This window comes from Mesoplodon bidens (genome assembly GCF_964165515.1).
Source record: "Mesoplodon bidens genome assembly, chromosome: 10".
NCBI lineage: Eukaryota > Metazoa > Chordata > Mammalia > Artiodactyla > Ziphiidae > Mesoplodon > Mesoplodon bidens.
Window position 1 is genome coordinate 83,155,436 of NC_138172.1, and position 12,930 is coordinate 83,168,365.

Sequence of the window (12,930 nt, forward strand, 5' to 3'; positions counted from 1 at the left end):
TCGAGTACTGCTCTCACCTGTGGCGCTTGCGCAAAAGTGGGCGAGGATGGGGCTGAACGGGGCGCGCGAAGAGTGACGGGTGGGATTGAAATAATGACAATCGCGGTTTTCAGTTACTCTTGTGATAAAAATAAATACTTTATTGCTGTGGTTAAAAATAAGATACAAATGACTTGGCACTGATAAGAAAGCCTGTCGAATGAATGAATGAATGAATGAATACATCCATTGTGAGGGCGGGCTTTGGCTAGGTCCTGTGTGAGAGAGAAATAATACTGGCTTTGAAGGTGTGAGAGGGGGCTGTGGTCACCAAGGCCTGGTGCTGCGACGTTCCTGCAAGTTTCGAATGAACCTGGCGTTGAACATATCCCCACCCATTGTCCAGGACTGGGCTGGTGGAGCCTGGGCCTGTGGAGGAACTGTGTGCATGGGTTCCTCCCCAGACCCATGCTGTGACAAGACCTGCTCCTCACTGGCAGACCTAGTAGGTGGGAGATGGAGAGTGGGTTACAGGGGTACTAAAGGGAGAATTAAAATCACAGCTTCTTAAAGGGCTGACTGGCTCTTGTGTAGAGGACGTATGATGGGGTATGAGGCTGGAACCATTAGTGCTATGTCCAAACCTGAAACCCCTCAGAGACTGCCAAAGGGAAGCACTCGAGTCGAACCTATGGGGAAAGAGGCTTGTAGGGTGTTAGGTGGAAGGCTTTGTGGGAGGAGCTGGTGTCCAGTTCAGAGAGTGAGATTTAGGAGGAGGAAGTAGCTGAGAGTGATGCTAGGAAAGGAGTCAGAGGTGGTGCCAGGCTGGTAGGGGAGGGGTCAGACCTCACCTATTCTCTGTTTCCTGCTCCCCCTGCTTCAGTTCTTGGTTGCCTGTGGAAATACCAGGCATGTGCGTGGGAAGGCTGGAGTAGGTAGTGAACATGGCCTACTTGATTTGAGGATAAGGAGATGAATAACTTACCTGTATTGGGGGATGAGGAATTCAACCGCCCATGGCGGCTATAGCTGCAGCTTTGGGCTACCAGCCCTGGGGGAGTCCTGCTGTAGAAGAAATGTGAGATGATGGGGAAAAGGCTACAGGATGAAAGATGAGTGGGTATGGAGGAATCAGAGGAGAATAATAAAAGGAACAGCACAGGAACAGAGAGAGGGGTAATTATCATTCCTATGGGATTTTAATCTAAGTTGTGCCCCAGAAAAGGGAAGGGAGCTCATTTTATACCCCAAGATTTTCTGAAGCAGTCCTGACTTGCTGCTTTATTATGCCTAGTTGAGGTAATGTGTTAAAAGTAAGGCCAAATGTGCTCCAAATCATGTCATAAAAACAAATTCAGGGGAATTCCCTGGCGGTCCAGTGGTTAGGACTCCATGCTTCCACTGCAGGGGGCACAGGTTCAATCTCTGGTTGGGGCCTGGTCGGGGAACTAAGATCCCACAAGCCGCGTGGTTCGGCCAAAAACAAACACACACACACATAACCAGATTCACATATATGCAAAAAAATAGTTTTTTGTTGGACCAGGTGCCCTGATGTTTGGTTTGGAAAACATGATTACCTTAATTTTAGGATACCTCAGCCAGAGGGAAATAGGGAGTGGTAAGGCTGAATTTAGGAAAAGGACTGTCTTGAGAAAGAGATCCAAGGGTTTAGTGAGGGAGAGGCCAGGAAATCAGCGGGAAGACGAATTCAGGAAACAATTAGGGGACTGTTATCAGGAGGCAATTAGTGGATCCCAGAGATGTTAGTAAATCTTAACATCTCAGCAAGGGCTGGCCTGGGTAAAGGGTAGAAGTGACTAGGGAGAGCTAGAGGTTTCTGGAGAGAATGGAGGAGTAGATATAGAAGGCTACACAGAGGGATCCAGCGACTACATGAGAGGAGACAATCCGCAGAAGATCCCACAGTGAAGATGGGGGAAGGCAGACACCAGATCCTGCAAGAGGAGCTCTAAGACTCCTTGCTGGAAGATCTGCAGATCTCAGAGGTGAGGGAGAGAGAGGGACAGAGGTGCTGAGATCCCAGGAAAATAAGGGGTGACGCACAAACGAGGCTGAGACCTTAAGGTTTGTTTGGTGTTTTTTTTTTTTCTTTTGTAGTTTTTATCATTGAAAATGTCCATTTAAAAAACACAAAAGAATTCACACTTTATTCAGACAACACTGAGAGGGAGAAGAAAAAGGAATGAGTCAGAAGAGAGGGAGATCCTGCTCCCAAGGATTTCGGGGAATACAGTAGGGGTATCTGAACTAGCACACATCCAGAGGGTAGGGAGGGGGAAGGATGTTCTATACCCTGGGTATGGAGCAGGGAAGAAGGTTCTTGCTATGGAGGAAAGAAGAAAGGAAGGCCAGAGGAGGAGTTCCCCCATCATCTCAAGACAATCTCACAAGACAGGAATCTATCAGCATCTAGCGACCGAGGAGGGATGGCTGTGAGAGAGTATTCCAGGAGCTAATAGAGCCTTGAGACTCAGGATTAGCTTCTGAAACTTGGCTAAGAGTGATCCTAGGGTGCTTGCTGGGATCTATTGCCAAGAAACAAACTCCCTCACAGAACCTGGACCCAGGGGAAGTGGTGGTGTCTGCAGAAGTGTGGTGAGTCTAGAGCCTCAAAGCAGACATCAGCTCGGGGGTCCCCTGACAGATACACATACACACAACATGTGGAAATTAAGAGTTTGGCAATGTTGAGTGGATCCCTTGGGGAGCTGGTAAGTCCCTGTCCTACCTGACTGGACTGCTCTGAAGCAGAGCTCACTCACTGGCTGGCGTCAGCAGGCTGATAGGGTAGCTGTGGTCGGTAGCACGAAGCAGTATTAGAGCTACCAGGAGACAGTGTAGTGGGACTATAGGATTCATTCCATGGACAAGACTCTTTAAAAGGTTTCCCTGGTAGAGGAGGCCCTTGGACCTTCCATGGTGTTCTAGAATCTGACTGCAAGCAAGACTATGCTTCTCTGGATAATTAGTAGGAGCCGCCCAACCAAGAAGTCTGGCAGCAAATAGGCTGTCTGTGGGAGAGTGTTCAGAGCCCGAGTTAGGAGAGAGGGGGTGCTTTCTATGGTAAGAAAAGCTACAAAGCATTAGGCCATCTGGGACCCTGACAACCCAGTTGTCCAAGAAAGGGGAAGAGGAAATCCTCTGGGCTCTGTCAGGTTCCCCTGGATGCTGGGGGATACAATGGAAGATCCGGTCTGGGGTTCTCGGGGGGGGGGGGTCTCTGCCCTTGCCAGGTCTCCCAGGGAGGGGAGGGGCTTAGCTGTCTGTCAGTATCGACTCTCATCAGAGCGGGGAAGGGAGCTGTGGAAGGATGTTATGGACAGGAGGAGGGGAGAGGGGAAATGGGGAGGGGGGGAGAGAAAAACAGAAAGAGAAGTCAGAGTTGAAGAGAAAGCTGGGGAGAGAAAAAAAGGAGAGGCCCACTCTCTGCCTGCCGGGATGGGCTCCTGCCACACAAGGCACTGACCCAGGGCTGGTAGCTCCCCAAACTGTGTCAGAGATCCTGCCCCTTCCCAGGAAATGTTAAACCATGATTTCCCCAATCTTAGAGGCTCAGTCACCCACCCAACGGATCTGTGTTCTTCCTGCGCTTCCTCCCAGCTCTCACTTAAACTAGAGTCCCTAGACTCTACATAAAGTCCTATTCTGCTCCTTCACTGTAATTTATTTCCAGACCACTCCCATAAATATTTTCCAATATATTCTTCTTGAAAGGTTTCAGGACTCTCCAGTCTTCCTGTCCTATTGCTTCATGTCTCTGATGGATTTGCACTGCCCTCTGCCATTTCTAACACCCTGTCTGACAGTTGTGACATTCCCTAACCCTCCAGCTCCTATTACCTGGTGCGGCGACGCTGGGCTGGGCTGCCGCCTGGGTCAGTAGCAAGCAGAAGGCGGGCGGTGGGGTGCGGGGGGCAGAGGCGCAGGGAACGCAGCAGCTCCTGCTCTGGCACGAAGGGGCGGAGGGGACCCCGTTCTGGCGAGTTTCCCAGGCTGCTGGAGCGTGGGGGTGGGTGGGCTGGAGCTGTAGCACGGCGAGGGGCCCTGTTCAAGGGCCAGGGAGGCTCCACGGCTACCTTCAGAACTGGGGAGAGGGAGAAAAAAGAGCAAGACAGAGAAGAAAAAGGAAAGGGAAGAGAGTCACGACAGCAAAGATTAGAGTAGAAAAAAGAAATCAGAGCCTTTAGAGAGAACAAATCTTTCCCCTGGGTTAAGGCCCCCCCAGGCCCAGACCCCCTACCCCAGTCTTACATTCTCGGTCACTAGAGGAGTATGGCTTTATGTCTCCCTCTGCTCTCTTGGGTGGCAGCTTCCTTGCTGGAGCTGGCAGTGGAGAGGACACAGGCAAGGTAAGCATTAGGAGGCATACTGTGCACCCCTTCACTACCCCCACGACCCCAAACCTCTGATCCCTGACACCACAGTTTCTCCAGGGAAAGGAGACTTCAGCTCCACCGCAGAAGCAGCTCTGTGGCACTGCCATCACACCAAAAGGGAATTCGGGGGGAAGGCTGGAGCATTTTGAGGAGAGCCAGAAGGAGTAGGCTGAATGCAGAGTTGGGGGGAAAGATCTGGGGAGACTGTGGGGCCTGGGAGACACAAGAGAAGGGCAGCCAAGGGAGGCAAACTCTTACTGTCAGTGGGCGCTGTCAGGCCCCCCTGGGATTCTGGGGCAGTGGAATGGTCCCAGCTGGGCCACCGAGGACCCCAGGTCCCTCTAGACGAGACGGACAAAGCCCTTGGTTAATCAGGAATTGCTTTGGAGAGGTCAGGGGAGGCTGGGGTGGGGCAGAACCTCCCCTTCCAGAGCAAAGATAGAAAGAGATTTACGTTTTATAAGGTGAAAAAAAAGGACGAGGTAAAAACACAGACACCTGGAAAGGAGTTACCAGACAGAGTAAATGGGAGGCTAACGGACTGTCCCAGCCCTGCCTCCAGCCTCCTCACTTCTCCACTTGCCCCTCCCTTTCCCTCTCAAGAGCTTCTTTCTCCATCACGCGTGGCAAATGAGACTGCCCAGCGGACCCACTTAAACTTTAGGGTCCCTCCCGTGTGGACCTGCTCCTCACCGTCCCTGTTGGCTCTCTCTCCCTCTCACAGCTTTGGTCAGCAGGAGCTAGATGGCGGAAGCCTTGGAAAGCAGAGCCGGTCATGGATATGAACTGCCTCTCCGTGCCTGACATTGGTAGATGCTAATCACTGGTGACAGATTGCTGTCTGGGTGGTGGTCACTCTGTTTCCTGGCCACGGAGGTGAGAGAGCTAGCCACAGAGCCAGCTCCTTCAGGAAAGGGCCCTTCTGTGCAAGTGCGCACAGCACGGCCAGCAGAAGGCTGTGCCCCTCGGCCTTGAGAAGGAGGAAGGGGTGGGGCTCAGCCTGGCAGGGAGCATGTGTGTGGATGAGGATGGAATGCGGAACCTGGGCAGCATTTCAGTACCTCCTAGGTATGGTTTCTCCAGATCAATTTCATTATTTGGTTGGAAATGTTATAAATTCTGAGTGTCATCTTCTAAAACTAGTATTTAAGCTTTGGACCATTCATGTCACTATTCTATGACTGGAAATGGAAGGGCTGACTGCACTTGCCTGTCCCTCACTGGCTGACAGAAGCCTGAGGAGTTTATGAAGGAACATGACTCTGGCCTATTTTGATGGGCCTGAAGCAGCAAGAGGCTCCATCAATGTCAACTGTCAAACAGGCTCCTAATGAGCTTGCTTAGTTGAAAGTCTTGCCAAGTATAAATACACTGAGCTCCCATGAGAGCAGAGGACACGGGTAATGTCTGCTGGGGACTTGGGTTGCTTTAGAATTCTCCCAAACTGCTCTCAGATTGCCCTGAGCTCCCAGTGGCCTCCAGAGTGACTAGCCATCACAGCACTACAGATCCACCCATTCAATGCAGCTTTACCAGCGGGCATAGGATCGACTGCAGCAGCACAAGAGTGTCGAGTTGCCCTCAGAGAGGTAGCAGGGGGCCCTGTGAGGAAGGAAGCGGTGGTGTCCCTCAGTGAGGGGTCCGGTGGGACCAAGAATCCACCTCCTTCCTTCCCCTCACCCCAACTGCTTGACCAACACACACAAGGTGAGAAAACTTACGATGTTGATGGGCAAAGAATCCTTCAAAGATCACGAAGTTGTTCACCTGTAAGATGAAACAAGCAAAATATATTGTCCATTCAGCCACTCAGCACATACTTGCGTATAGAACCCTGTGCTAGAAAAACCACAGTGAGAGGAACGAAAGCCAGCCTTCCTGTCCTTGTTGACAGACTCAGTCAAAATCTCAGACCCTGACAAGCTGATCCTAAAGTTGAATTGCAGAGGACCTCGAATAGCCAAAATAATCTTCAAGATTAACAAAGGAATAACAAATTTGGGGAGGATTCACACTTCCTGATTTCAAAACTTACTACAAAGCTACAGTAATCAAAATAGTGTGGTAGAGGCACAGAATAAACATACAGACCAATGGAATGAATAGAGTTCAGAAATAAACCCATGTGTCTATGGTCAATTGATTTTCAATAAAGGTGCCAAGACCATTCAATAGGGAAAGTATAACTTCTTCAACAACTGGTGTTTGGATAACTGAGTATCTACATGCAAGATAATTAATTTGGACCAAAAAATAGCTAAAAATGGATCAAACAGCTAAATGTAAGAGCTAACACTATGAAACTCTTAGAAGGAAACATTGAGGAAAATCTTTATGACTTTGGACATGGTTTCTTAAATATGACACCAAAAGCATAAGCAACAAAAGGAAAAAATAAATTACACTTCATCAAAAGTAAAAACTTTTGTGTGTCAAAAGACACTATCAAGAAAATGAAAAGCGGGGCTTCCCTGGTGGCGCAGTGGTTGAGAGTCTGCCTGCGGATGCAGGGGACAGGGGTTCGTGCCCTGGTCTGGGAGGATCCCACATGCCGCGGAGCGGCTGGGCCCGTGAGCCATGGCCGCTGAGCCTGCGCGTCTGGAGACTGTGCTCCGCAATAGGAGAGGCCACAACAGTGAGAGGCCCGTGTACCGCAAAAAAAAAAAAAAAAAAGAAAACCCACAGAATAGGAGGAAATATTTGCAAATCATATATCTAATAAGGGTACTGTATCCAGAACATAAAGAACTCTTCCAGAACAAACAGACAAAAAACATAATTTTAAAAATGGGCATAGGGCTTCCCTGGTGGCAGAGTGGTTAAGAATCCACCTGCCAATGCAGCAGACGTGGGTTTGAGTCCTGGTCCAGGAAGATCCCACATGCCACGGAGCAACTAAGCCCATGCGCCACAACTACGGGACCTGCGCTCTAGAGCCCACAAGCCACAACTACTGAGCCCGTGTGCCACAACTACTGAAGCTCGTGTGCCTAGAGCCCATGCTCCACAACAAGAGAAGCCACCGCAATGAGAAGCCTGTGCACCGCAACGAAGAGTAGTCCCTGCTCACTGCAACTAGAGAAAGCTGCATGCAGCAACCAAAGACCTAGTGCAACCAAAAATAAAATAATTAATTTTAAAAAAAGGGCACAGACTTGAGTAAACATTTCTCCAAAGAAGATATACAAATGGCCAATAAGCACTTGAAAAGATGCTCAACATCATTAGTCATTAGGGAAATGCAAATCAAAACACAAAGAGATACAACTTCACAACCATCATTATGGCTATTATAAAAAGAAAAAAGAAAAAGAAATTTTGGTGAGGATGTCAAGATACCAGAGCTACCACACACTGCTGATGGAGATGCAAAATGTTGCAGTCACTGTGGAAAAAACGTTTCTCAGTTCCTCAAAGAGTTAAACACAGGATTACCATATGACCCAGCAATTCTACTCTTAGGTATATACCCAGGAAAACTGGAAATATATGTGCTTGGAGACATGGCTTGCCCGAAGTCTAGTAGCTACAAGTGGCAGAACTGGGTCTCAAATCCCAGACTCCTGATTCTAGTTGAGACATTTCAGCCAGGAATACAGTGTAGTCATTAGAGGGGGCTATGGGTTCAAATTCAAGCTCTACCATTTAGTAGCTGTGCAAACTTGGTCAAGTCACTAATCTGTATAAACCCAAAATGGGGTCAATAATGGCAACTACCTCAAAGAAATGTGTAAGGATCAACAGAGATAATGCATGTAGATACCACATAGAACTCATGAAACATCAGTTGTTATTGGGTTGGCCAAAAAGTTCGTTTGGGTTTTCCAGACGGATGTTACAGAAAAACTGGAACGAACTTTTTGGCCAACCCAATATTATTTACACTCTTTACTGCCCTGCTCTTACATGTTACCTGGGTAATGCATTTGATGCTGGATACTGTGTTTCTTCCATTGCTCTCTGCTGCCTCTTAATGGAAAAATGATGTCCTACTCTGGGAGCACATTCTAAGGAGACCCTGTCTATCTCCTGCCTTCACCCTGCTGTAATATCTACCAGCCCACCCACCCTCATCCTCCCCCAACAAGCACATGCCCAGCACTCCAGCCAAACAAAACTGCTTGCAGTGCCCTGAGAGGTAGATTAATATCTCTCTGACTCTGCTCGTGCTGGTTCCTACATGAAAAGCACCTTAGCCTGCCCACTTCTGTCCACCTGATGAACACCTTTCAAGATTAAGTCAAGCCTAACTCACTTTATGCCCCCTCTGTAAGCACACCAATTAATCATGTTACAAGGGATTAACTATCCGTGCTCCTACCCAAGGCTCGCTTGTCAACCCAATCCCAAGCCCACTCAACAACACTGCTTCAGCAATTCTTCCCACTTACTCTGACATCATCAGATTTTCTCTCTACTGAGTCATTCTTATGCTGTTCATTTTTATGCAACTGAAAAGAATCAACCCTCTCTTGATCCATATCCCCCTCTAGCTCTTGCTCTATTTCTGTTCACATTAAAGCAGCATTTAAAAGAGTGGCCTAGGGCTTCCCTGGTGGCGCAGTGGTTGAGAGTCTGCCTGCCGATGCAGGGGACATGCGTTTGTGCCCCGGTCCGGGAGGATCCCACATGCCGCGGAGCGGCTGGGCCCGTGAGCCATGGCCGCTGAGCCTGCGTGTCCGGAGCCTGTGCTCCGCAACGGGAGAGGCCACAACAGTGAGAGGCCCGCGTACCGCAAAAAAAAAAAAAAAAAGAGTGGCCTATTGTTGCTGCCTCCAGTTCTGAGCTTCTCAATCTCCTAAAGCCACTCCATCCAGGCTTCCACCCACCAGTGTGCTGAAACCGCTTGTCAGGAACACCAGTGGCTTCAGGCAGCTAAATCCAATGGTCACTTCTCAGACCTCTTCTTACCTTACTGATCAGTAGCATTTGACTCAATAAGCCATTCCTTCCTTTTGCAAACACTTTCTTCACTGGCCTTGCAGGTCACTTTACTTCTAAGTTTGCATCTACTTCACTAGTCACTCCTCAGCTGCATTTGCTGCTTCTTCTCCTTCCTGACTTTCCAAGAGTGCCCAAGGGCTCAAGTCCTTGGACCACTTCTTTACAGATACTCACTCCATGGCGGTTTCATCCTGTCTCACTGCTTTCAGTACCCTACGTGTGGTGAAAACTCTCCACCCCGAACCTCTTCTCTGAACTCCAGGGAAGTAACCAACCTGGACTCATCACGGACATCTCCAATTAACATATTCAAGATGGACTCCTACTATTTTCCCTCAAAGCTGCTCCACCTTCCATCAGTTAATGCACTGCCATCCTTCCAAGTGCTCAGGCCAACAACTTGGGGATCACCCTTAACTCCCTTTTTTTTCTTCACAAACAATCTATCAAGAAAAATTATTTGCTTTAACTTCAAAATACCTAAAATCTGACCACTCCTTACCATCTCTACTGCTACCATTTTAGACTGAGCCACCACCATTTTCCAGCAGGATTGTTGCTTCCTAACTTGCTTGTACCCTCACCCCTCTACTACCTATGCTTAATAGGCAAAGTGCTCTGGTTTAAAGTAAGTCACATCATATTCTCCCTCTGCTCAAACCCCTCTGATGGCTCTCCTTTTCTCACTTAAAGGCCAAAGTCTTTGCAATAGCCTATAGAGTCCTAAATGTCTTTCCTCCCCCATTACTGCTCTGATCTGATCTCATCTACCACACTCCCCCCTCAGTCATGCTGCTCTAGGCACACCAGCCAATTTTCCAGGCGCACTCCCACCTCATGGCCTTTGCACTAGCCATTCCCTTTGCCTGGGATGCTCCCCCTCCAGATATTACTTAGCTCATAGTCTCACTTCTTTAAGTTACTGCTCAAGTGACACTTTCTCAGTGAGGCCTTTCCTGTGTATCCCATTTAAACCTGCAGTCCCACACACTCCCATCCTCACATGGCACTCCCAAGCCTTCTTACTTGCTCTCATTTTCCTAGAGCATTTATCATCAATCATAGTATATACTTGTTTATGTTTGTCTGTCTCCCCAAGTAGAATATAAGCTCCGTGAGAACAGAGACTTTTATCTGTTTCATTGAATAAAGTGTTTCTAGAGCCCAGAACAGGGCCAGGTACTCTAATAAATATATGTTGAATGAATGGACAGCATTAGCACCATTATATTGCATCTACTTGTAAACAAACCACCTTCCTCAAAATAGACCAAATCTCCCTGAGGACAGGGAATGTATATTATTCTGAGCACTTACTAAACCTTGATAGACTGGGTAATGGTCTATGTGAAAACAAGGAGATGAAAATGAGCTGACTATGTTTGGGGCATAAACAGATTTTTGGGTGTACACAACAGCCCATGATGAAGAATAAAAATAGATGAGAGGGCTTCCCTGGTGGTGCAGTGGTTAAGAATCCGCCTGCCAATGCAGGGGACACGGGTTCGAGCCCTGGTCCAGGAAGATCCTACATGCCACAGAGCAACTAAGCCCGTGCACCACAACTACTGAGCCTGCACTCCAGAGCCTGTGAGCCACAATTCATGAAGCCCTGGTACCTAGAGCCCATGCTCTGAAACAAGAGAAGCCACCGCAATGAGAAGCCCGAGCACCACAATGAACAGAAGCCCCCACTCACTGCAACTAGAGAAAGCCCACGCGCAGCAACAAAGACTCAACACACCCAAAAATAAATAAATAATTTAAAAAAAAATAGATGAGAGTGAAATAGCTGCAGGATGAGAGATAGTACCCTGCCCCCCCAGAACTTAGCTGTATAAAATAAGTCCTATATAATGGGGAATAAGGAGTGCTTGGAAGGTGCCACTTGTTTGCCCACACAAAAAAAAATAAATTCAGTGGGAATGCTCAGTGGGGTCTACTCTCTGAAACCTCTAACCTCTAACCTGTGGGACTGTGGTCTCCAGGTTGTAGTGTTTATTCAGGAACTTCAGCAGCTTCTGTGAGGGTCGGTCAATAGCCAGTTGGTGTGGTTCAACTCGCTCCTTCTGCAGGGAACAGGAGACTCAGGGTAGGAGCAGGCATGAGGAAAGCAGGCCAACAGGAACCCAGTCACCTGGGAAGGATATGGGAACATGGGGGGTGGGAGGGTGGGAAGCAGGGCCTCTGGAAGGACTCAGGACAAGGGGCCTTTGATCTCCATTTTGGATGAACTCGTGAAGAGATAAGTAATACCTGCAACATGCACTGGAAGAGTTCTCGTCCATGGCCATGGCGTTGAAGTGACTCATGGATGTAAAAGTCCAAGATGCAAAGTGGTTCTACCTCATTGTGAGCCTCACGGTCATCCTAAGAGGTAAAAGAACAACAAAGATCGTCTAGGACCCAGACATCATGGCCACCTTCCAATCTCCAGCACTTCTGTTCTCAGGAGCCAAGGCATATGAACTTTCAGTTTCCAATGACACTCACCAGTACAAAGAGTTTCTTATATCCAACTTTAAGGAAGCCAACAATGGCTCCTTTCCCAGCCCTGTAGGTTGGGGAAAATAACAATAATGAGCAGCTATCTGGAAGAGGTAGAATCAAAACAGGGAGAGGGAGGAATAAAGTATAGGGTAGAACGGTATTTGGCACTCACAGTCGAGCTGAAGTATCTTTGAGTATATACATAACGTGGCGGTTACTCTGCATCCTTGATGCACTGGTGATGGGAGCAGGAAGATGCTGGGCCTGCCAGGAATTTGAAGACAGACTTTCTACTTTCCTGTGGAAGTCCCTTCCACAGGACCCAGGCCTCCCTTACCAACTGTCCCCAGAGAGGCCTCCCTTTATTCCATGTAGACTCCCCATTACCTTAGCAGAAGCCTTGCCCAGTTCATCTACAATGGTCATAATTTGCTGCTGCAGATCAACACTACAGAAAGAGAGGAGATCAAGAGTCAGATACTCACTGAATTAGAGGGTCCTGGGCACTCACTCCCTGGGAATCTGGGCGATAACAGCAACCCCAGTTCAGTACTTCAGGCCCTCTGCCTTTACCTTGGAATCTTCCAACCTGATTTCCCACCCCACTCTTCTGGAACCCAAACTTTTACCACACCTCCTTTCAGTGTGGTACACTCCCTCCTCCCTTTAAGTTATTGTGGGGAAGCAGGAAGGGCAGGTCAACCACATCCTTTGGTTGGGACCACCATGGGGCCAAGGAATGAAAGGTGACAGATTCAAGCCCCAATCAACCCCACTAGTTCTAGGATCAAAGGTCACCAAAAAGGCGAGCCAGGACATCAAAAGGAGCAGACATTAGTCAGTGAGAAGGGGGCGTGGTGCCTGGACCAGGTTTCGAGAGGAACCGGGAGAGAAGGGCCGTGGGGCAGGTTTGAGAGGTCACCGGGCCGGCGTTGTGGTTCCGGGTCGGCGGGCCGGTGGCCGTAGGTGCTGGTCTAGCACCGTGATCCGCTCCGGGAGCAGCGCGTCCACATCGAACGGGAACTCCATGGCCCATTGTGCGCGACCGGACCCGCCCCCACGCGACGTCACTTCCGCCCCTCCGCCACCGCCCCGCCCACCGCAATCGTTACTTCCC

The 12,930-nt window shown here is 48.9% G+C and overlaps 1 protein-coding gene across 8 annotated transcripts; it reads right to left on the bottom strand.

The window, feature by feature from the left end:
- Positions 1 to 106: 106 nt before the first annotated feature.
- ATAT1 (alpha tubulin acetyltransferase 1) lies at positions 107 to 12,865 on the bottom strand (the record flags this gene model as incomplete). Of its 8 annotated transcripts, none has more annotated exons than XM_081245936.1 (13): positions 107 to 481; positions 831 to 873; positions 965 to 1,044; positions 3,844 to 4,087; positions 4,255 to 4,326; positions 5,913 to 5,981; positions 6,101 to 6,146; positions 11,291 to 11,392; positions 11,580 to 11,693; positions 11,817 to 11,877; positions 11,986 to 12,077; positions 12,201 to 12,261; positions 12,736 to 12,865. In XM_081245936.1, 13 exons carry the CDS (start codon positions 12,840 to 12,842, stop codon positions 307 to 309), a joined length of 1,266 nt encoding a protein of 421 aa, XP_081102062.1. In that variant the 3' UTR covers positions 107 to 306. The 8 variants fall into 8 exon arrangements, with proteins under 8 accessions (XP_081102062.1, XP_081102057.1, XP_081102056.1 ...); XM_081245931.1 differs by having other exon boundaries at positions 107 to 333; positions 965 to 1,041; positions 12,736 to 12,842; XM_081245930.1 differs by having other exon boundaries at positions 107 to 333; positions 12,736 to 12,842.
- Positions 12,866 to 12,930: the final 65 nt, after the last annotated feature.